Here is a 25,991-nt window from a genome sequence, read left to right on the forward strand (position 1 = left end):
TAAAGAAAAGAAAATTCCTCCAAAAGGCTTTATGATGCATTGGTCTCTTAAGATTCCAATTTTAGTCCTTAAATTTCAAATTTCACTTAAGTGAAGTTATAGACTAGAGTTAAAAAATAACTTACTTATGAAAATGTTGAAGAAAAAGCTAAAAAAAAATGAGCTGTTATTAGGCATTTCATAATTTGCCAGTGGTGCTAAAAATTATGGATTTACGACTACTTCAATTGTTGAAGCAGTTTGATTTTGTAAATCTTACCTATAAATTCTTCCTTAATAAAAAGTAGGTCATAGCCATAAAGATTATGCATATAATTCCCATTAACCTGTGAGGTATTTTCGAAAATGGTCTCCTTCATCAAAAATAGAAACAATAAATTAAATGGGTACCCGAGTACCATAAACTGATGTACTTTAGCATCGCGCTACGCATGTATACGATGATTTTGTCAGGTGGAAGGTCAACATAATATTACATTAGACATTTCTGATGATTTTTTTTTGCTATTCAACGAGTTGATTTTCACTAGACTGACGCTATTGGCCAGTAAAATGTGTGAAGTTAAAAAAGTGCGATTGCTTGCTGTTTATCTGGTGGTTCTGGTGGTTGGGGTAGTTGGAAATGGTGAGAAATTTAAATTAAATGTTTTAGTAATTTTTATTGCTTTTATTGGTAAACATTATTCAAGTTTTTTGATTTTTAATTACTGCTTTGGTTAGATGTTTTTTTTAACTTATTGTGTATTAAATTTATTGAAAATAATCTTTAAACTTTTTTTATATATGCAAAGAATAGTCCTAAAATAAATAAAGTATCATAAAATGCAACCCAAAGGCTATATTTAATTGGACCGCACAATTTGCCAATAGAATATTCTAAAATTAAATATTTTAAATATCAGTTTTTGATTTCAAAAATTTGATTTTTATGAAAAAAAGTGCGTGCTTATCACTCAAATCAGCAAAGAATTAATCAGGACTAATTATTATCCATTTCCACTGAAATCCTAACAAAAAATCGTTTTAATTAATGACTCACGAATGTTAATTTTAACTCATTATATGAAGGTAGTAATTAAAGCTAGAAAATTGCATTTTTTACCATAGATTAAAGTGCATCCTGAACCAAATTAAATGGTTTTAATTATAAAAACATTTTTTTTTCTTTTATTATTACGAAATTTTATCAAAAAAAGGGGTTTTTGGAAAATAATTTTGCCTAAATTTTTTGGAATTAATTTTTTTTTTAATTAAATTAAACTAAATTAAGTATTATTTAATTTATTTCATAATTGCAAATTTAATCTATTTTAATAACTATTTCTATAAGTGATTTTTATAGAAATTTTAACTTTTCAAAATTGGGATGTTTTTGGACTAAAATTCGTTTTAAAAGTTTTAAATATTTCTAAATTATATGACTTTTGACCTTTCGGATAGATACAGAAGAATCAGAATATGAACAAATATTCATAATTAATGACTTTGTTAAAATAGAATATTGCCTAGCGATAGTTTCAGAAAGTCTTAGAATTTATTAATTTTTTTTAACCTTACGAAATAAAATTATTTGTAGATTATAATTACGTAGATTTGTTTTATTAAAATTCACCTTCAGAAATGCCATATACCGGAAGTTATAAGAAATTGAATCTTGTGGATGTTTTTATTGGATTCACAGGCATAAAAATATATGGGAATCATTGAAACTATGACGAAAGAAAGAAAAATAAAAGAAGAAAACTTTTAAATTTAATTAAGAGACTAGGGGAGAAACTGAAGAAACAAGAAAATAGTGTCAATTTTTCAATAAAAAAAGAATTATTCTAAAATTAGCCCTTGTAAATTGTCGCTCTTAGTAATTCTGGTTCATTTAGTTATCAAATTTTGATAAGGATGATTTGTATTTTTAATGCTTTTATATTTAAGTTTCTGCCCATATATTTATAATTATTTTGTTGCGACTTTTAGGTGACAAAACTATTTTAATAAGTTCTGCAAGTCTCATATAAATTTTCCTTTTAAATGCTACTGTGTATTTTATGAGGCTCATAATTTTCTTTAGTTTTATTGCTTTTATATTTGTCCCACAGTTTATTTTTTTTTTTGAATTTCATTTCTTTCTTTGCTTCATTGTAACTATCTCTATTGGTTGGCTGCTGCGTAACATAACTTATACCGTAACAAATATATCAGGTTAAAAATATGAAAGGGTTAAGGAAACTTGAAGAATAACCTAAAAACAATTAAAAGAAATCTTTGAAGTAGAGCTCATACTTAATGACAAATACAATAAAATTTTGTGCAATTTTTTTTTTTTAATTTTCATTATTATAGCTTTCTATTTCACATTTTTTTACACAGAACTATAACTGGTATAAAATATGGATCAAGTTGATTTTAAAACTAGTTATTGACACTTGGGAAAAAAATGCAAATGCATTAAAAGGATTATATGGATTAAAAGTTGATTAGAAAAGATCTTAAGCCTCTAATAAAATCCCAAATAATAAAAACTTGTGCAAGTATCATTAAAAATATGTCCAAAGAATTTTTAAACTAAAACTGCCAACAAGTTAATAAAATAATTGTTTTAAGTAAATAGCTTTTTTTTAATTATTTTTTTTTGTTGCAAAACTTATAAAGATAATAAATATACCACAAATTACTCTGACTTAGTTAAGAAAAGTCTGACTAAATTTGCGGTCTTAGACAAACTGCATGAAATTTGAGAATAATTTTTGTTTGAATAGACTAGGCATTCGTATGATGATACAAAACTATTTCATTAAATATACAAATGATAGACAATCATTATTTTAAAATAGGAATAAAATATGAGATAACATACAAATAAATAAAATTAAACCGGATACTCTGGTACCCAATAATAGTTATGGCCGCTTTGAATAATAAAAAACATATCAGATGAACGTAACTCTCCGGTAAGAGTAATTTATGATTATTCTATACACAAGGTAGAAGCCTTGATAAAGATAATGATCTAAGATAATGAGGGATGAATTTAAAAATTTTTTAACAAAAATAAATGCTATTTCACATTTTAGTCGCCCCGTGTATATATATGCTTTTTCTGTGCAAACTTGCCACATCCGGCAATTAAGTGATCATAAAACTAAACTTATGTATTTAAAATTTAAAAAATGCTGTTCCTTAAAAACCATAATTCAATACCTAATTTGTTTTGCTTCATGTAGCACACTGACCTCTCATTTTATATACTGTTTAATTCTGAGAATATTCCCTATTGTCAACCGAAGACCTGGTCAAGTTCACTAAAAATTTTAATTACTTTTATATAACGATATATCATTGACAATGACACTGTGCAAAAATAAATACAAAAATCAATTAAGCATGGTTCATAAATAATAATGGACAATATGTGACCAGATATTTAATGGTTCACTGCCTAATTTAGATAGGGAGGGACCTTGATTATGACGGGTTTTTTCGGTGAAAATTGCTATAACATATGAGCGAAATTATAGGTTTTATAAATAAAAGGAGATAATGGTGATATATACTTTGTTTACCATTGAACATATTTTTTTTTAGCTGGCCTGTTACAATGAGGATGCATTATATGCAAATAAAATATTATTAAACTGTAATGCGTCGAGGCAATAATTAAAGTGTGCATCATCAAGGTTTAAATTGAGTAATGAGATGGGCTTGTATAAAAATAGCGTCATTGATTTATTTTTTATTAATTAATGTGTTCATATATTAATCACTACTAGATGATATATGAATCAATGATTATTGAATCATTTATACATGCTTTAAAGCAGTTTTTAAATTAAAATATTCTTGAAAATTAAAAAAATATTAGCAAATAATAAATGAAAATTAACGAAAATTTACATTTTATGAGTCATTAATTAAAACCATTTTCTAATGTCAAATTAATATATAAACAATTTTCTATTAGTATTTGTCATTGGAAATTAAAATATTTTTCTTATTTTTTAAATTATAATTAGGATGCATTATATGGAAATGAACAATATAAAACTGTAAAGCATAAAGACAATATTAAAAGCATGCATCATCAAGGTTCAAATTAACTAACGAAATTAATTTGTATACGATATACATAATTATTTTGATTTTTATTATTTGAAATAAATTAATAATTGGCTTTGCTGTGAAAAAAAAATGGACAAAGCTAGTAAACTAATAAAAAACATACAAAGAATACAATATAAAAACAAAGTAGATAGGTATATTAAAATTATTATTATTATTATATTTGTACAACAAAATAGTAATTATACGAAGATAAAATATAATTATAGTACAGAGTCTTTAATTACTTAAATAGTATGCATAAAAAAATAATTATTTACCCGTTTGTAGTTAGTTTGGGGTAGATTATAGGCATTTCTTATAAAATTCTCTTAATATTTTTTCTGCATAAAATGAAAATTAAGAGAAATTCTTATAATTTTCATATACTTTTGTGAAAAAAAAATAATAAAAAATTTAATTAACAAATTGTAGAATATTAAATATATAAAAATGAAAGAGTAGTTACGATGATATTTTCTATTTTTAGGCAGTTAATAAATAACGCTAAAGTTTGTTAGATATTTTAAATGTTTTTTTTTTTATGGAAGTTGAAAAATTGATTTTTTACAATTCCAATCTTTTTTGTGACTTTAAAGAATTGGATCATTTAAATTAAATGAGCCAATCTTTTCTTTGTAGCAGTTAAACAATAGTTTTTTGTATTAATTTCAGTTAATTAAAATATTTATTGTTTATTTAAGTAGAAACAGCTCTTTAGTATGGTAGATTCAATATTTTAATATAGATATTTGTAAGAGCTTATCACTACATTAATGCCTATTGATTAGGTTAATCTTCTTGTATAAAAAAAAAAGAAACAATAAATTAAAAAAAAAGAAAATTGGAGTCAAAAAAATGTTTTTCTTCTACGTTATTGAAATTATGATCACATATGAATTAAATTACATGTCGCATACTTTATTTATTTCACCACTATCCCTATTAATCTGATATTTTATTACATGTACATCATGCAATAAAATTATTTCAACAGCTGCAAACTGAATAAAATTATAAGATTAATAACAGAATGAAAAAAAGCAATTTAATCAGGATTTAATAGAAAAAAACCTGCACCATGCAAACAAATATCTCTTATATAACATTCCGCTAAAAACCAATTATTTAACTTCATTGTTAACAATTTAACAAAACACACGTCTTCGGTAGTTTTATTTCATTCAATATATTCAACCTTGTAATCTTCGGGTAACCCAATGTCAAGGTAAAATGCATAAAAACTGTTTTATACAATTTACTTATTTACATAAAATGAAGTAATATAAGAATTTACACATAAATATTTGCTTCTTATGACTAGTATACCCTTGTGTCTTTACAGACTTTACCACAAGAAGATTAAGAAAGAGAGCAATATGCCCTCCCAGCAGCGAGTGCGTTCCATTAAGCTCTTGTCCAATCTTATCAAGTATTCTGGATAACCAGTGTGTCCTGGAAAATAAGTAAGCAGAATTTTTCCAAAATATCCAAAAAATCTCAATATAACAAATAAAATAGGTTGGCCGAAGTAAGCTGTGGGTCCAAAGGTTCAGGTTTAATATGCTGTCCACACCTAGAAATAATGTCCATCAATCAAATTGGTAACATCGCTAGTACCGTCATCCCAGGAAAGTTCGTAGATGGCGTTAGGTGCGGTCAGTCCCAAGTGGAGGGAGAAGGATACGATGGGATCGGTGCTTACCCATGGGTGGTCAGAATCGGATTTAGAAGTAACTTTTAACAATTTTAAAAATATTTTAATAAATAATAATTATTTTATTTAAGATACTTTAAGTGGAGAAATTAAGTTTCCTTGCACCGGATCGATTATCAGTAGTAAAGTTGTATTAACTGCTGCCCATTGTGCTCTGGCCAAAGCAGACAACTATAAACTGTAAGTTAGTTTAATTAGTTAATATTTTTTTTTAATTATAATAAATTTAGGTCCATGATAAGGGCAGGAGAGTTTAGCACGAACACCGATATAGATTGTGGCGAAGAGTTTTGCGGTTTACCTGTACAAGATATCCCTATAAGTCACGTAATTGTCCATCCAGGGTACGAAAAGCAGACCTACAGTAACAACATCGCTTTGTTGGCATTAAAGTCAAAAATTAAGTACGGAGGTAAGGTTAATTTTATAATGTTGACTTTCACTTTTAATTATGTTAAAAATTAAAACTTTCTCTATAATAAAGCACTTTTATATTTTCCCGTTATAATAATGATCTGTTTCCTAGTAAAGTAATTGTGATAAAAATTCAATGTAATTAAATTGATTTATTGTCACATTTAGTAACGACGCAGCCGATCTGCCTACCGGAATCTTGGTCGGTCACCGGGACGAATGCAGTACTGATTGGATGGGGAAAAACTGCTGGACAAACAGGTAAATGTAAAAAATATTATAATTTTTTCAAATTTTAATTAATTACATATTTCGTTATTATTCGATAGTGAACTGGTGATTTTTAAGTAGAATTTAACTTGAGGAAGTTGTCTCAAGAAGTCACAGTAAACGGACTTTATATGTCTTAAAAAATCCTAACTTAAGCTAGAATAAACTTGGTTTTTAAAAATCTATTTTTCTGTCATAGACTTTTACATTTATTTTGAAAAGTAATAATGTTTTTTATAGAAACTCCTTATAACCAACAACACCTCTTCCTACCTATAACCAGCCTGAGTCAATGTGATAAAGTTTATGGGAAAACTCTTCCCATAACAGATGATCAGATTTGTGCAGGAGGTCAAAGTGGTCAAGATGCCTGCAGCGGTTTTGGAGGAGCTCCACTTTTAGTGAAGCACAGCGACACCTATTATCAGGTAAAAAAAAACATACAAATTCCCTATAATTAAAAAATTAATTAAATAAATATTTAGGTTGGAATTTTATCATATGGATCTGACCAGTGTGGAGCACCAGGCATACCCAGTGTTTACACGAACACTAAGAAGTATGTTTCTTGGATAAGAGAAAATTCCCCACAAAGAATTTAATTTAGTAATTATTATTTAAGTATATGAACATTACAAAAAATGTGCACAAGTAGGATTAATTGCTCTGTGATGTATAGTACCTTTTCTGTTGTAACTTATAGGATAATAATAAGAGTCTTGAGTAATTTTTTAATTATTTATTTGTAACCTAAATTTGACAAACTTGATTATAATTTTTTTATCAAAGAGGAAACAAAACTACTTACTAAATGATGAAAATTATGTACAATATATTTGCATTATTATTTTTGTTAAGGTAAATTTTTGAATATGGTATTTAAAATAATTTAACGCAGCGCAAAGGGCAATAGTTTATTTTTGATAAAAAAAATGTAGCGTGTCTAGAACACAGAAGGATCATTAAGGATTCAATGAGAGAAAAAAATTAAAGTTAAATAGAAAATTCTACAAAGTTTTAATTTAATTTGCCGTATTTTAAAATGTTGCGATTTTATCGATTTTAGTTAGTGGCATATCATAAATATGATACCAAAATTTTGGATTCTGTTCTTGGCAATTACAGGCGTTTCTCCCTTTTCTGTAATTCAAATATTTAAAAAAAAAATTTGTAAGTGCATGTCTAACATTGAGTTTTTAGGTAAAAAACGTGCTTTAAATCAAACTTTTTTCAAATTTCTAAAATTTATATAAACAGAAAGATCTATATACAATTTAATTTTGTATTGATTTCCGCCTAATTAACTTAAATTAATTTTAGAAAAATTAACATTTTGGAAAATGTATAAATATTTTGAAATCCTAAGAACCCGGAAAACATGCCCTGGATGCAGTTTGTTATGCGATGTTATAACGGTAAATCATTGGCTTTTTTTGGAAAAAAAATTGAATCTTAGATTTCAATAATGGAAATTACAGGAAATTTTTGGCTTTTATATTTTTTTGAGCATTTTTTTAAGGTGAAAAATGTGTGTTTAATCAAAGTTTTTTTTTTATTACTAAAATCTATATATGTATACAAAGTTCTACATGATTCTATGTATAATTGATTTTTATTAATTTTCAATTGAAAAAAAATTGACTTGTTTTAGAAAAATAAAGATTTTGAAAATTTTGTGTATAATTTGCAAAACATGCTCTGGATGCAGCTTATTATCAAATTTTATTACGTTATGATATCAACGCACTTTAAAAAGAATCATTCCCTTTTCATTTTTTGGATTTGAAGGATTTTTTTGATCAATTTATTTTTGAAAAGCGTGAGTTTAGTCAAATGTTTTTATTATTTATCATAATTATATTTAATTGTAGTCTATTAAAAAACATCTAAGTATTACAGTTATTAAAAAAGGTTATAATAAAAAAATTAAGGTAAAAATCAAAGTACCGTATGAGTTGTATCCCATAAACTCCTTTAATTATTAGCATTTCGTCAAAACTCTATTTATATAAACAAACTAGGACTTCATGTAAATGCTATTATTTTTATTAAAATATTTATTTTTTAATAAGTAAAACATTTTTGATATCAAGATACATTTAAAAAAAATATATAAATTTATGAAAAATGAATTTAAAGGCCTCCTGTGGGTAACCTTGTATAAAAAACACTTTAATTTACCATCTTATTTAAATCCATACTCATTAGAGTATTTATTTAAAAAAAATTAATTTAAAAGCATTTCCTTTAATTTTTGTAAAGTTTGAAAAAAATCTTCCGATGGCAACATTTTTTAAAAAACACATTCAAGTTGCAGTTTATTTTGTGATTTTATCATATGTTTTGAAACAATAAAATTTTAAAAATTATAAGAAATTTTTTCATAAATTTTAATTTATTTAAATAATATTAAATTGATTAGTAAAATTTGTATAATAAAATAAGCTTCATGTAAAGGAATTATCAAGATCGATTTTTTTTAAACACAATATGTATTTGTTTTAAATTGATCTTCTTGCAGTTTTTAAATTTCCCCAAAATTTCTGATAAATTACCCAAAATTCTAAAGAAAAGTCCACAGGATCTATAGGTATCTCATAAAAATGTTTATTTAATTTAATCAAATGATTGCGACAATACTTTAACAATTGGAAAGAATATCTGTAATTGTAATCGTAAAATATGTACTTCGACTGCCTGGACAAATTTTATTTTTATTCCAGGTACTTGATTACGTCAATACAATTCACCTGCCAAGAGGAATAATTCCAATAATTAATTGAGAAAAAAATGAGAATCGTATGCATTAAAGTTATGCATTATTATTTTAAAATTTTCATTTTATTTAAATAAGTTTGCGTTGTTAGCAAAAAGAGACGTTCGGTGACTACCTAATGTAAAACTGCCTAAATGATTCTTTTTATACCAGGCAGTTCAGGGCAATCAAGAGTAATTAAAATTCGTATAAAATACTAATACTAACATTATTTTAAAATATCTAAAAATTCCTCCGAAAAAATCGTTTTCACAGGTTGTATAATTAAATGTCTCAAGGATAAATAAAAAGTTTATTTTTTGCAACTTTAACCATTTTAATACATAAAAATACCAAATTAACCTACATTTTCTCCTAAATACTCCAATACTAATAAAAAATATAACCTACCTGTTGTACATTAAATTACCCCAGTGACTTCTTTTCTTATAAAACCTCTGCATAATATTTTTTCGGTATTTAAAAGTTATATATTCAAATAACTTAACTCCCTAAAATGTAGATAATAAAATCGCCTTTGTGTAAGGAAATATTTTCAAAAATACCCTTTTTTTCCAAAAAAAAAATTTTATATATAATTCCCACATTTAATTTAAAGTTCTAAAATATACTTACTCGAGAAGATCCCTAGTTAAAAAGAAAATACAGCAAAATTGGCTGATAACTTGTATGCCAAAATAAAATTATATAAAAAACTATAAAATTTTAGGGTTTTTTGGCATAACTTAGCTGGATACGATCTTGAATTTTTAAAAGCATAATTTTAATGGCTACGAGTACTATCTCCAATATTTTTTTTTTCATTTATTTCATTTTATTGACCGAATGTAGTTTTTTTATATTTTCAGAATTCCTCAGTGTCAGTAAGATTTTTGCCTATAAAAGAATGTATTTCCTAATAACTTTTGACCCACAGACCAAAAATATAATTTAAATATTTTTTATTCGTTAAAACCAATTTTGGAATGGTATTTTAACTGGTTAGAAATGATCTGTTTTCATCCCTCATACGTAACATATGTTACGTTTTAGTTAACAGGTTCCAAGACTTTATGTACTTGTTAGTATATAACAAACCTGTGAATCTACGACGCCATTCAATAAGATTAAAAAACTATTAAGTTTTAGGGTTTTTGGGCATAATTTAATTGCATACGATTCTCAGCTTCATTTTAAGCATATTTTAAATAGATATGAGTGCCACCTTTGCTTTATTTTAATATTAAGTTGACATCAAGTTCTCAAAACCGATAAAATCGCTTACTATAACGTAGCCGAGTTTTTTATTATTGAGGCGTAAATTTAAATCGCAAATAGATAAATAAACTATTGCATCTTTAGCGCAAAAAATAACAATTTTGCGATATAATAAAGCAGAGAATAGTAGAGAAAACCAAAACAGTATAATTCAAAAATATTTCATTAACGTTATATGTCATTTATTATAATTTTTATATATATTTTAAACAAAATTCATAGAGGATAATATTAGAAAACTTAACAGAGGTATATTTATCTCACTAAATGTCTCACTTTTCCAGCATCAGGTTCTTTTTAGGTATCTTAGTAACCCGCATCATCCTTTCTAACGTCTAAAATTATTAAAAGTCAAATATTCGAAAATATTTAGGAATTTTAGCTCTTAATTTAGCTCATTAATTTCCTAAATACTTTGGATTAATACAAGTGTAACATTTTTACAATATTTCACAAATACTGTAATTTTTGCTAAAAAACGCCTTGACCATAATACACTAAAAATGTCAGATTGTAATTTTTATTGCTTAAAGTTGAAGCCACCTTATTAATAATCCTGGTGCGTTAATTTAGTGCGGAAAAATAGAAATATATTGGTCCACTATTTGGAAAAAAACATTATGGTGTCAATTTTGTTTTTGGATTAAATCATAAGCTTTTAGGCCGAATTCAGGCAATCTCAAAAAACCTACTTATTCTAGAAGATTTATTCTTCGTTTTATTAACGTGTTACTAGAATCTAGAAACTTCTATGTTAATGGTTATAATTAATAAATTAGATACTAATTGTAGAAACAAGAGTTGGTCATTTTAAAGTCCTAATTGCTAGTATTCACATTAAAGTTTTACTATAACCTAGAAAATTGGGATGAATATGAACTATACTAAAAAAATTTTTACTTGCTTAATGACGTGCTGAGAATTTTTAGCTATAAGTCAATCTTTTAAAAATTATTGCTACGTTGAGTAATTTATGAGAAAACTAAATAATAAATCTACGGTAGTTGCTACAAAAAAGTCCTATTTCCCTCAACAAATTTTGCTTTTCAAGTTATTAAATCACACTATACGTCTTTTGATAATTCGTCCCTGAACATACCAATACTGACAATAATTTACATGTTTACAATATTAATTCACGATAATCGTTTGGCACTTTGATCACTCTGCGCTCATCTAAATTCGTTAGAGGAGGAGACTTCACATTTATTTACACACTGTACGAATAGACATATCGTTGCGCTGGACTTATAAACAAAAATACAGGGTGTTCTTAATGTACATATAACAAATATCCGATCATATATACACGCCCAATCTTTTTTTTTATATTATATCACATATGACTTAGCAGTAAAAGTCGTAAATGGTGTATTACTCTTCGTCGGTGTCGTCGCGTAGGCCCGCCTTGAACTGAGGAGGCACTTGCTTGACGAAACAGTCGTCTAGGAACTGGTCCATGCTTCTATAGAGGTGTTTTTTAACTCCGCCTAGTCCGTGATTTTCGTCTGGATAAATCTGGAATTAAAACATTATTTTCTGTATGAAAAGCAAAATTTATAATGCTAAGATAATGTGGAGTATTTTGGATCAAGAGTCTAATAAAAAGTCAAAGGTGAGTTGCTCTATAGATCTAGTTGATAAGGAGAGTCACCATGTAGATGATTCAGAAAAAATCGTACAGATATTTCTAATTCAGTTCTTCAATAAACCGTCAATAAGAATATAAATAGGAGTCAATCAAATTTTTCTGGAACCAGTGGATCTCCATGAAGTTTTTAGACTAAGAATGAGTCTACCGAATAAATATTCATCTGCAGTTGATAAGATTCTAACATAAGCTTTAAAACGTGCAGCACAATATATTTATCAACAATCAATATTCCATATAGACAGTTTTTCGAAGAAAATTGTAAATTATTCATATATACAAAAAGGACCTCAAAACTGTGACTGATGCATTAGTTCCTTCTATGACGAAGGTTTTTCAATGATCACCACCTACTTGTCCAGAGGTTGGTTTAAGGGAAAATTCCTCCCAGATCTGTGCATCATTACAGCAAAATATTAGTTCCTTCACCAATCAACCAGAATACTTGAAGAACAATGTAAATCTAAAAAAAATTTGTTTAAATATGTTTGGAAGATCAGGTATTCCTACTGAATCAAGGTACACAAGGCTGCATAACCAATCAATCTCTACATTTGATGTAATTAAGCTTCTAGAACTATATATCAGAACTGGATTTATTGGCGTGAAGTATCTAGGAATAGAATAATTTAAAAAAAAATGTATTTATAGAGAATTTTATGATCTTATATATGCAAGTAGTATTTAAATAAGTGATTTATTTACCCAAATGCAACAACTTTTATTGATTTACTAATATTTGAAGATGATTTAAGTAAAAATAATAACAAAACTGAAAAAATTAACGTTTTTAAAAAACTGTATTTGAAACACAAAATTTATGTTAAAAAATTTACTCGAAACTAAATAAATTTACAAAATTTCTGCTTTTTATTCATTTTTAGGAAATATAAATTACTTAAGACTTAAAAATTATATAAATTGCAATAAAATAAGCTGTGAGTGTAACTAAGTAAACCACCATTTCACCACTCTTTGATTTAAAGAAATAAAAACTACGTTGTATCACATTTAAACATAATATCGTTAGATATAAATATTATTAAAAATTACAACAACGTTATGATTGTCATTGCCTGTAACCGTAATTACGTAGAAAATTTACTCTTATAATACTATTTTGTTCATATTTGTATAACTAAACGTGATAAAATAGGAAAATTCAAATTCTATAAATTAATTCTTGTGCAAAGATTAATATCTTTTTTTACAAGCAGTTTATTGCAATTATTCACACTTTTCCTCCCACTTATACCCATGCTTACTTAAACATTGGCACATCATATTATGTCTTTTTAAAATGATTATGAGCAGAAGCTTAAAAAGAGGCTTAGGATAGGGGACTTTAATGCACATAATATTTATTTGAACACATTTTTTTGACACAGCATTTAATATAGAGTAAGGTACTAAAGTATTATAATCTTATTAAATACTGTTACAAAAAAAAAATTTTTTTAATTTTTGATATATACGTATATTAATTCAGTCCATGTTTCATGATTCTAAGTTTTCGATGACATTAGAAGTTTGCTATTCAATGCTGTGTATCTGCTTACTTTCATCTAATTTTGGAATGTCTACATTGTTCTTATCGAGCCACTCAACATCTTGGTGCTCCAAATTTTAAATAATGCACATCAGCTCACTAGCACGATAAGGAGTCACTCTTATAAGTCAAACTTTTATATCAGTGTCCATATACTTTTATTTAAATGTAGGCAATTTAATAATTTAGTGACTTAATAGATGCATGATAAAGGCCACACGTTTTGCATATTCGACTTGATAGCTTTAATTTCATTGAAAGACAAAACTAATTGTATGGCATTTGTAGGAATCTTAAGAATTTAAACGTAGAACCAGGTCATCAACTGTTAATTGTATCTTTTAATAGTGGGGAAAGAAATTTGTTATCTAAATAGGAGACTTCTGGACGATAACATTCATTGTTTCTACGTATTATAATTTGGAGCAAGTATTGGCTTTCACGCACCTCTTCTGAATACCATTTAATTAATGACTGGAAAACTAAAAAGATCTTATTTAACCAGCCCAACATATTTTGCAGTAACACGATAACCATAAATTTTTATTACACTACATAATACATCTTTCAAAATTTTCATTAATTGTAATGCCACTTTCATCCAAGTGAAACTCAGCATAGAGCTTTGCAATTTAAAATTGCCTGAAGTGTTTCCATTATTATTTGCCTGGAAACAATTAAATATGATCTAAGCCTAAGGACATATAACCTTGATCAAAATAAAAAAAAGAGAATAGAAAGAATTATTTAATTAGTCCAGGCAATTAAAACTGCATTCTTTAAACTCCATGGAGCTCCACAGTCTCCTAAACTCTAATTAACTAAATTTTTTTAATTATCAATTGCCTGAAAAATATTAAATTATGATCTAAGCCAAGGGACTTTGATAAAAATATGAAAAATAAAAGAGGAAGAATGATTTAGTTCACCAAGGCAGTTGAAACTGTGTTCACTTAACTCGATGGAGCTCCACAGTTTCCGATTGCCTGAATATTTTTATCATCAACTGCATGAAAAATACTAAATTATGATTTAAGCCCAGGGACTTATATTCGTGATGAAAATACAAAAAACAGAAGAGGAGGGATGACTTAATTCGTTCAGGCAACCATGAAACCATTTTCTTTCAACCTCGTGGAGCTTTATAATCGCAAATTGTCTGAAATGTTTTTATTATTAACTGCCTGAAAAAAGCAAATTATGATCCAAGTCCAGGAACTTGAATCCTTGATAAAAAATTAAAAAAGAGAAGTAGAAGAATAATTTAGTTCGTCCAGTCAGTTGAAAATATTTTCTTTCAACCCCATGGAGCTTCACAATTTTAAATTGCCTGAAATATTAACATTATTAACTGCCTGAAAAAAGGAAATTATGATCTTAACCCAGGGACTTGAATCCTTGACAAAAAACTAAAAAAGAAAAGAATAAGAATAATTTAGTTCATTTTAACTCCATAAAGCTCCACAGTCTCCAATTACCTAAATTTTTTTAATTATCAACTGCCTGAAAAATATTAAATTATGATCCAAGCCCAGGGACTTGAATCCTCAATAAAAATTTAAAAAAAAAATAAGAAGAATCATTTAATTAATACAGGCGGGAAAAAATATCTTCTTCAAACCCATGGAGCTTCACATTTTTAAATTGCCTGGAATGTCTCCATTATTAACTGCCTGAAAAATGCAAATTATGATCTAAGCCCAGGGACTTAAATCCTTGATAAAAAATTAAAAAAGAAAAGAAAAAGAATGATTTATTTCGTACAGGCAGTTGAAACAGATATTTTTTTATTCCATGAAGGTTCATAAACTTAAATTCCCTAAAATGTTTTTATTTCAACTGCCTGGAAGAATTAAATTATGATCTTGGCTAGAGACTTCTAACCTTGACAAATATATGATAAAGAAAAAAGGAAGAATGAATTAATTCATCCAGGCAGTTAAAACTGCGTTAATTTACTCCCATGGAGCTACAAATTGCCTAAAATGCTTCCATTATCAACTGCCTGGAAGAGATAAATTGTGATCTAAGCCCAGGGACTTAGATGCGGAAAAATAATTTGATTCGTCCAGGTAGTCGAAACTGCATTCTATCAAACCCATGATGCTTCACATTCTCAAATTGCCTCAAACATTTTATTATGAACTACCTGGAGAAAATTAATTATCATCTAAGCCTAGGGGCCTTGATGAAAATTATAAAATATGAAAAAAAGAAGAGGAAGAATGATTTAATTCATCGAGGTCATTGAAACTGTCTTCTTTTAACCCCATAGAACTCTACAATCTTAAATTGTTTAAGAGTTTTCCATCATCAACTGCCTGGAAGAAATAAATTATGATTTAAGCCTTGTCAATTATAACATTCTAGCCAGTTCCCAAGTAAGAAGAGCCACTTTGCGCTCTTTTATACGCACTTCAGGTCGCAAGTGCTATATCATAAACTCTTGTGGTCAGTTTTAGCTAATGCTTAAAACTCTTTAAGTTCATAAAGCGTCTCTAAATCCCAAGCGAAAGTATAAGCAGTAGATGCACTATGTTTCTAATGTATGTTGGTCCAGAATATTCATTAGATTTCGATTATCCTAGCATACAGGAATTGATTTTGATGCAAAATAAGCTGATGGTGTTAATTTATGCCGCTCAGCGATTACCCAGTTATGATCAGACAAATTTATCTATTTTTTTAAATATATTATTTATTTATTTATTTAAATATATCAGGCAGTTTCTTATGTTATACTAATAGGGATCCAAGCTTTATATTCTTAAGATATGAAATACTTGATGTAGTCCAAATGATAGATTGATGTTTCAGTGATAATAGATAGATTCCATTCAACTTCTATCCTCTGCTGTTTTCTTAAATAAAATAATATCCGCAATGGTTTCTTATACTAATCGTTTTCTAGGCTAATATGTTCCACTGAATTCCTTGGAGATATTTTTTTTAAATTTCTATACTAGCTCTCTATTCCTTCTAGGCAACTGAGTTTTGAGTCTTCCTGTTTAAAGACGCTGTTTCGCTGTTTTTAATTTTTTGCGTAACTTAATGAATAATTTATCAACTTCACTACATCACTGCTTAGCATCTCTGGCAGAATACAAAGCATTCGGATCTTTTTCGAGCAGAGAAATCTTATTTATCAAAATTTTCTAAGAGGGTTTTATATACTTAGATAATACCTGAACTATAAACATATTTTACAGAATATAACAGAATAAAATAAATAAATAATTCAGAAACATCACAAGCTACGCTCTTTTTTATTTTTTATGCTTTTATGCAAAAATTCATTTAGAACAAGAAATTATGAGTGAATAAAGAAACTCACCAAATTGAACGATAATTTATAAAATAAGCGTCGGCCCTCTAATACGTCTCTTGTTCGAAATTAATAGACCCAGGCGTAATTCTTTCTAAACCAACATAATAAATTAAGCAACTTAGATTAAATCTCCTGCTCGCTATAAATTTTATCAAAACTTTTTGCGAAATAATAGAATTAGCCGGAAAAGTCCTAAAGAATCTTGGTAAGTTAAAAAGTAGCCTCTAGGGGTTAATGTGGATTCTGAAGCGAAAAGTTTAAAATAAATAAATGGAAATTGGATTATTTATATCTTATTGGGATCATTAATATCTTATTTATAATTTAAACTTTTTGGCGCCCAACAAAGTGGAGAAATTTTTGCTGATGATGTGCTCTGTGTATTGCCATCGCTCTATTTTACCTTTGAGATGAGCTACTTTCTTGAATGACTTGTCCTGTTTACATAGATAAAAATATTATTAGTTTAAAAATACATGCATGACAAAATGAGGTCTTAGGTGCCAAAATCCATGTATTAACTAGCAATAAGAAATATAATTCACAAGTGAAATAGAGAATGAAAGCGTTATCTTCTCTACTAACTAAAAAGTTAACTCGTATGAAGTTGAAGGCAATAAATGTTGTAAAATGTGTTTGGTGGTATATTTTCTCTTTATCCTATAAAAATTGCTGATTTTTTCAAAAAAAATATTACAAACCTGTTGCCGAAAAAGCGTATCGGAATCAGACAAAGCTTTTACAAGGACCATGCTCTGCTGCAAGTGCACATTGTCATCGGCCGAGCCGTGTACCAAAAAGAACATTTTATCTTTGAGCTGAGCCGCTTTCTTGCTCACGTCAGCTTCCTCGTAACCCTTGTAATTCTCGGTCACGTTCGGCAGTCCCATGTACCGTTCCGTGTATGCTGAGTCTGGAAAACGGGATAAAACCGGGACGTAAAACAGTGACATTTAGTTTTAGCTGTAGTGCATAAAAGTAAAATAAATAGTCTGGAAAAATACATTTAAAAAAAAACCTATGTGATACTAAAATCTGTAATGAGTGTGAAGAAAATAAAGTTTTATGAGACAACGTAGGGTTGTCTAGAAAAAAAAAACTTTTTTCCTGTTATTTTAAAGCATTTGTTAAGCAAGTTAATTGCAAAAGAGACATTGCAATTCGGTGGATTTTTTTGAACTTTCTATTAATTAAAAGTACAGAAACTAAATAGTTAAAAGGGTTAAATAAAAATTTGAAAATTCTAACAAAAAATAAAAAATAAACGTCTTGGAAATTTTTTAATTAACGACTCATTTAAAAAGTAAAATTACTAATTTTACGTAATATTATAAAAATTAAATTCGATAACAAATTAAGTTCGATATATATAAGTACAAAATTCACAGTGTTATGTTATGTTATGAAAAATTACACCAAAAGTTCTAGACTGTAATTTAATATTAATTTGATGATTATAATAAATACAAATGTTAAATTTTTATTTATATTTTATGCCTATGAAAAAATCTGTCATTTTTCCTTTAGGAACAATTTTTGATAAAACTGCTAGAGATAAAGGCAAGCTGATTAGTATCAAATTAAAAATAAAAGAATCAAAACGCTTTAATAGATACAAGATGTTCCATAAAAAAAGTAGCGCAAAAGTAAATTAAAAATAGCATTATTTGAGTAACTATTTTGATCACCCCGTGTCTAAAACAAACATACATTTTGAAAGGTAAAATTAAGTAAGCCAACGACTCTACATAATTAAAAAACAGAGTCAAATAAGACTCCCATTTCAGAACCAAAATATCGGTTATTGCATTTAAAAAAAAATCAAATTATATATCACGCTTTTTTAGGATCCCCTGTATTAACCAAATTAATTTTAAAAAGTAGCCCATCTAACTCAAATAACACTTTTCCTATTAAATGTTTTTCCGTTAATAATTCCTTAATTTAACCTATTAAAATAAGGGTTTCTTATTTAGGGAGTTTCTTTATAGCACCTGAAATCTGTCCGTTGGTAAGGAACAAATAACTTTTTTTTTTGGTACTTGACCAATTTACCTTAGAAAGTTCAAGTCTGATTTATTTACATGAATTTAAACATACTTGCGAAATATTAAAAATAATTCCAAAAAATATATAAATATTTTTTATATCTAAAATCTTTTTTTTTTTTTTTTTTTTTCAAGTACTTTATTGTCGAAAATTTGGTACATGTACACGAATTTTATTGACAAAGCTTCAGAAAATAAATACAATCAAATCAGATTTTACAAAGCAAATATAAAAAATTTATACAACATATAAAATGCCTAAAAAAAAATGCAAGAGAAAATGTTACAAACAAAATCTTTATAAAATAAAATACATGCATGTAGACAAAGGTAGCAGAGACAAAGGGACACATAAAGGTATGTTCAAAATTAAAATTAACAGATTAAAAACTTAGCATTTACTACACAACATCCTCAGCCTTAAAAAAGTCTTCAATCGAATAAAAGGCTTTTAGAAGCAAATATGACTTCAGTTTACAACGAAACTGGCGCAAAGACTGAACACTTCTTAATTCCACGCTAATGTGATTATAAATCATTAAACCGCGATATATAAATGAATCTTTGATAGATGTAAAATGAGGAATAGGAAGGGGAATATTATTAATCTGTCTGGTAGGATAACTGTGATGTCGGATTGGAAAACTGTTCTTATTTTTGAATATTAAACATGCAGTTTCCAAAATAAATAATGATGGTAGGGTCAAAATACGGCTCTCTTTGAAAAGATTACCACAATGCATTCTAGAATGGGCCCTAAATAAACTTCTGACAGCCCTCTTTTGCAGCACAAAAACAGACTGAAACAGATATTTTGAACATGCACCCCAAAATGGAAGAGCATACCTTAAATGCGACTCGAACAAAGCAAAGTACACATCACGAGCAACATCTCTCCCCAGTTCATGAACGGTTGCCCTAACAGAGAAGCAGCCAGAAGCAAGTTTTTTATTTAACTTTATTATATGGTCAGAAAACTTTAAATCTTTATCAATGACTAAACCAAGAAATGCAGAATTGTCTACCATGTCCAATGCGTTCTCACCAAAATCAAGACTCTCAGCTTGAAAATTGAAACCAATAATGTGGGACTTTGACATATTTAAGCAAAGTTGATTGGAATCACACCATTGCTTTAATTTCAGGAGATCGGCTGCAACATCTCTGACAAGCTGCTTGGGATCTTTATTCGACCATAAAACCGTTGTGTCATCAGCAAACAATGTAAAATGTCCACATATGCTAAGAGTAATAAGATCATTAATGTATACAAGAAATAGAAGGGGACCAAGAACTGACCCCTGTGGAACACCACAATCCACAGACTCCCTACCAGAAAAGTCACCATTAAGGTACACAGACTGCTCGCGACCAGACAAATAGCACTCAAACCACTTCAGTGCAACACCCCTAACTCCATAAGCAGAAAGCTTCTGAAGCAGTATCCTATGACTCACACAATCAAAAGCTTTGGACAAGTCACAGAACACCGCCGCAGTCGCCTCTCTTCCATTAACACCCTGGAGAAGTTTGGACAAGAAATCAAACATAGCGTCAGAGGTGCTTTTCCCTGATAGAAAACCAAATTGTTCATCTCGAAGAACCCCTTCCCCCAGAAGAAACCTTAAAAGACGATCCTTCATAAGTCTTTCGATTAACTTAGATAAAGTAGACAAAATTGAAATCGGCCTATAGTTGGATGGACTAGAACGATCACCACCCTTATAAAGAGGCAAAATTTTTGCTAATTTTAGGCAAAGAGGAAATGTGCCCAACTGAAATGAAATATTAATAGCATCAGAAAGAGCCTGAATAGCACTCAAAGGAAGTTTTCCCAATAAATTTACTGAAATACCATCGTCACTAGATGCCCTTTTCTTTTTCATCGATCCTATAGTGCAAAAAATCTCCCTGGGAGTAGTTGGGCTGAGGTAAAATGAGTTTCCACTAGTGGTAGGTAAAAATTTGAGAGGGTCATAAGTGGAAGAGAGACCCTTTGTGAGGATATCAGCAACCGAACAAAAGTACTTATTTAATATGTCAGAATCAATCCGCACTTCTTGAGAGCCATTACTCTTGGACACAACCTCATTAACAATTGACCACGCTTCGCGTTGCTCATTGGAGGAATATTTCAAACGTTTGGAATAATAGAGTCTTTTCGCTTCACACACAACTTTCCGGTAAACTTTTCGATATCTCGAGAATAGCGACAATACAAAATTATTTATCGGGTAGAACTTTTTTAAAATACCAAAAAATCTAAGATTACGACCGGAAATGCGAATACCAGGAGTTAACCATCTTTTCCGGTCCCTAAATCGATTTTTTAATGGGTGAACGGGAAAGTATCTATCGACTAACTTTGAAAGAGATGCGTGAAATGAAGCAAGAGCATCCTGCTCACAAAATATTGAGTCCCAATTAAAAGATCGACATCCTGCGTCAAAAGACCGGAAGTTCCTTGTGCTGTAAATTCTACCCAAACCTCTGGATTTGTATCTTTTTCTGAATGGCACCTGAGCCAGGATGGCATTATGATCGGACAAAGCTGGATCAAATACATTACAAATTACATTCTCCTGTATATTGGAGGCAACATAGTCAATGGTTGTTGATGTGGTACCTGTTACACGCGTAGGGCTGTTAACATGCATAGAAATATTAAAAGAGGAAAGCAAATTAATTAAATCCAATGTAGCCCTATTCTCCCCATCTTCAAAATCTATATTAAGATCGCCAGTAAGAATTATAGTATTTTTAGGAAAAAATTTTAAAAGGAATTGTTCAAGCCTATCTAAAAAAGTACTTATACTACTATTTGGGGAACGATACATACACACAATATAATAATTGGCTTTACCAGAATAAACAATTGAGAATTCAAACTCCTTTTCGACAGTAAGATCATTAAAATCGCCAAAACCAACAAAGCCGTCGCAAAAACATTGATGCACAAGAGCCACAGTGCCACCATATCCAAGGCCAGCCCTACAGAATTTGGAAGCTACAGAGTAGCCAGGAAGGGAAATTGGTTCCTCATTTCTCAACCAGTGCTCAGTAAGTAAGACAATGTTTGGAAAATTTAAACTGTCTAAAAGTATATACAAATCATCAGATTTACCGCGCAGTGATTGAATATTCAAAAGCATAATAGAAATGCATGCGTCAAAGTTGCCTACCCTAAAAAAGAAGAATTAACCAAGGCATCAGCTGAAGTAGAGTTAAGAGTAAGAGGAAAACTATCAGAGTTAGAGCCACTGGAATGCTTATCAAAATTAATATTAGATAATGGAACGGGGGAGAGTACAAAATTTCTTTTTAACGCATAACTAACAGTAACAAACAAAACCAGACGAACACAAAGAGCACTCTTACTAATTCTAAATTTATTATTTTGAGAGTTATTGCTGAAAATTCTTACTGAAGCCCTTTGGGACTTAAGAAATCTCTTACAAATAGATACCACATGAAAATAATTAAACTTATTTGTATCATCGTAAGTTAAGCTTAAAGTTAAATTAGTGAATTTACCCAAACAGAGTAAACCATAAAAGGAGTGACAGTCAAAATAAGTTGATCTTAAATCTAAGCAAACAATAATATTATCCGTACTAACATAGTCAGTGGTTAATTCAAATATACGGTTTGCCATCTGGGATAAAGTATAGTTGGAGTGAACTTCACCGTGAATAGAATAGATCTTAGAGTCCAAAGAATGTGTCATCCCAGAGGCTACACCACTTGCAGTCTGATCACCAAACACCAGAACCTGCTTTCTGCATACATTGACATCAGGATTACTTGTCACAAAAAACTCTTTAACATCAGGTACTGTTAAATTCTTGGTACTAGAAGGATTGTCAAGTTCTGTACTAAGTGTACAATGAGTGTTAAATTCGATATCCGAAGAATCCTCGATAACTTCCTCGCGTGAGTTAGAGGCTTTAAATACCTCCATGTCATTTTTGAGAGAAGCTATTTCACAAGAGTATGATTGATTTTCAGCTTCAAGAAGTCTAATTGAAGTAATCATTTTTTTGCATATCGAATTAGCTTCTTCTAGATCTAAAATCTTGAAAAATTAAATATTGTAGAGATAACTAACAATATTTCTACTCGATAAAATAACACTAATTTGTATAAATGAGATAATTTAAAAATTAAGTGCCAATACTTACTTTTTAAATTATCTTAAAAATGGTTAGGAATTTCAGAAGATGTTTTAGTATTCTTTAACAATGATTTCCAAAGATTTAATATTACCGTACCTAATTAAAGAAAAAAATAAAAGAAGCTGTATTTTAGTCAATTTTTTTAAGAGATCTAAAAGCTGAAGGCCTACACATAAATTACCCTAAATCTCAGAAAACCTTTAAAGAATATACAATAAGCTTACCATAAAGCTTCCAATTAGTTACTGGTGCCACCGCAATGGCGCACTGAAAGACGCTTTTTGGCGAAGCTAGCGCTAAGGAAGCGACGAAACCTCCATAGCTCCATCCCCAGACTGCTACACGACGTCGATCGATGAAATGCTGAGTGTCTCTTAGATATCTTAGAATTAAAAATTATTAATTACAAAAAGTATTAAAGACAATTTACGAGTACAATTTAAAATTACTATCTTATGTAACTAGTAACAAGTGAATAATTTTTTCATATTTATTTCATTGTAATAAATTTATTTATTCAGTTACCGTAGTTTTATCCCGCAGTCCAATATATACGAAAGTTATATTAATCGTTTTAGTGGTCTTTATACAAAGTCAATTAAACTTTTATTATGTATTAAATACATATTTTGTGTGCCACGTTCTAATTAGCTATGGCTGGATGAAGCTGTGAAATGAGCTTTCAAGTAGCGTAAAACATTTATCTATGTAGAAATTCTCTAAGTATATAAAAGATCAATTGTTAGTTGATCAGTTAAGTCGCTAATTATCTCTACGTTATGAAAATGTCACTAAATGGGTTTTGAAAAATCGCGGTGTAAGTCTTTATTCACTTATATAATTATTTTTCATTACTAATGCTGTTTCTTAAATATTTAAAAAATATAAACTTTTCGATTTTGATTTTTTCATTTTATTTTCAATAAGAAAAAAAAAATTATGAAATATATTAAATTTTATTTAAGTTCTATTTTAATTTATAATATTTAATTTAATGAAAGAACAAGGAATAAGAAACGTCCTATTTTTATTTAACAAATAACAATATTTTTATTAATTCTCTACTTTAAACTATATTAAGCTGTGCGACACGTTGACCAAAATTAACCAATAATATATTTAATTTAGTTGAAATCCTATAGGTAAATAATATTAAATTGACCGATTTAAAAATGTACACAGCAAATCCACATTATTATACCAAAATACCCAGTTGTAAATTAATATTAATATTTTACCGAAAGCTATTTTAACAGGTAAAATCAGCAACAGTTAATTTTTTATGGCGATAATTTGCGAAGCTGCAACTGCCAGTAAACGCGAGTCAAATCAAAATTAGTCATCGATTAATCCCGAATGGCTACTAAATCCATTTCGTTTAATTTTACGCCATAACGCTATTTTTTGCTTTTAATCATAAAACTCTTTATAAAGTAAATCAAGCTTAAATAGAAATTTAGAATACAAAATGAACAAAATAAATAAAGAATTATAAGCTATGGCTAAATAAATAATGTATATTTAATAGTACTACATACAATGTTGTGTCATCTGCAAATAGCACTAACTTACATGTACCTATTTGGGAATAGGAACAATAATTGACAGTTTCAATTTTGACAGGAACTTGACGTATTTGAAACTATATAAATATTAATGCTGGTTGAAGTAAGAATATATTGGCTAAGAATAAACATTTCAAGCAGTTTATTTTATTTTTTTTGAATCTTTTAGAAAATAATCTATTAAAATCACCCGCAAATACAGGGTGTTACTTAAAGGTATGTCATCATTTAAAAGGGATATTCCTGGACCGATTTTAAGTCGAAAAGTTCATATAAACATGGGTCCTAAAATGCTTAGTTTTTTAAGTTTTATTTTTTTTTTTCGTTTTTAATAAATTTTTCAAATACGGTTTAAAATATTGAACTGAATTTTGGCATAGGATATTATGGCATAAAAACACATTTTTTAGATGTTCACCTACCTTTTTTTAGCAACCACTGGCGTAGCTATGTAAAATGCGTAGCTACTATAAATTCATCATAGCTACGCCACTGGTTGCTAAAAAAAAGTAGATGAACATCTAAAAATTGTGTTTTTATGCCATAATATCCTGTGCCAAAATTCAGTTCAATATTTTAAACCGTATTTGAAAAATTTAATAAAAACGAAAAAAAAATAAAACTAATCATTTTAGGACCCATGTTTATATGAACTTTTTGACTTAAAATCGGTCCAGAAATGTTCCTTTTAAATTATAACATGCCTTTAAGTAACACCCTGTATAATAGTATAAAACATGGTACAGTAAATGCCATGACTAGAGCTCAATAAACTGAGCTAAATAAACCGTAATCTATTACTTGCTAGTCTCTTACTATAGCTATTCCTTAAAGTCTCCAAGGAAATCCAAAAAATTAGATTAAAATGATAATATAATAAAAATTATAATAATAGAAGATGATGTGGAATTAAATTTTACTTTAAAAAAAAATTAAGTTCAAACTCGGCTAGAATATCAAAATTCTTGTTGAACAAAAAGCAAGTAAGAATTCAAGCAGCTTTTGGTCTTTTATCCCTCGAACTACGTAACTTAACGACAATGTTAAGACTAATAAAAAAACTGCTTTTTTTGCACAGTATTTTAGCTGTACCTGCGAAGGCTTAGATTTTTAATAAAACAATAAACATAACTTTTTAATAAGTCAATT

General features: G+C 28.5%; 2 protein-coding genes across 3 annotated transcripts in view; one reads left to right on the top strand and one right to left on the bottom strand.

The window, feature by feature from the left end:
* Positions 1-449: 449 nt before the first annotated feature.
* The window catches only part of LOC126742708 (phenoloxidase-activating factor 3-like), a 39,826-nt gene continuing 14,284 nt past the window's right edge, over positions 450-25,991 (top strand). Inside the window, exons 1-8 of one of the 2 annotated variants that reach the window (XM_050449492.1) lie at positions 450-625; positions 5,438-5,558; positions 5,614-5,825; positions 5,881-5,989; positions 6,040-6,221; positions 6,392-6,484; positions 6,734-6,921; positions 6,979-7,110. In XM_050449492.1, the coding sequence (XP_050305449.1) occupies positions 553-625; positions 5,438-5,558; positions 5,614-5,825; positions 5,881-5,989; positions 6,040-6,221; positions 6,392-6,484; positions 6,734-6,921; positions 6,979-7,095 (1,095 nt within the window). In that variant the 5' untranslated portion in view covers positions 450-552 and the 3' untranslated portion in view covers positions 7,096-7,110. Of the gene's footprint in view, positions 626-5,437; positions 5,559-5,613; positions 5,826-5,880; positions 5,990-6,039; positions 6,222-6,391; positions 6,485-6,733; positions 6,922-6,978; positions 7,221-25,991 lie in introns of those variants that run through there. The other variant, XM_050449491.1, reaches the window with a different exon arrangement.
* Positions 10,507-25,991, bottom strand: part of LOC126742707 (dipeptidyl aminopeptidase-like protein 6) — a 110,053-nt gene continuing 94,568 nt past the window's right edge. The window contains exons 17-20 of the mRNA XM_050449490.1: positions 23,502-23,659; positions 17,756-17,967; positions 11,905-12,044; positions 10,507-10,861 (exon numbers count right to left, since the gene is read on the bottom strand). Coding sequence (XP_050305447.1) covers positions 10,855-10,861; positions 11,905-12,044; positions 17,756-17,967; positions 23,502-23,659 — 517 coding nt within the window. The 3' untranslated portion in view covers positions 10,507-10,854. The remainder of the gene's footprint in view (positions 10,862-11,904; positions 12,045-17,755; positions 17,968-23,501; positions 23,660-25,991) is intronic.

Source organism: Anthonomus grandis, chromosome 12, assembly GCF_022605725.1.
Source record: "Anthonomus grandis grandis chromosome 12, icAntGran1.3, whole genome shotgun sequence".
Classification (NCBI taxonomy): Eukaryota; Metazoa; Arthropoda; class Insecta; order Coleoptera; family Curculionidae; genus Anthonomus; species Anthonomus grandis.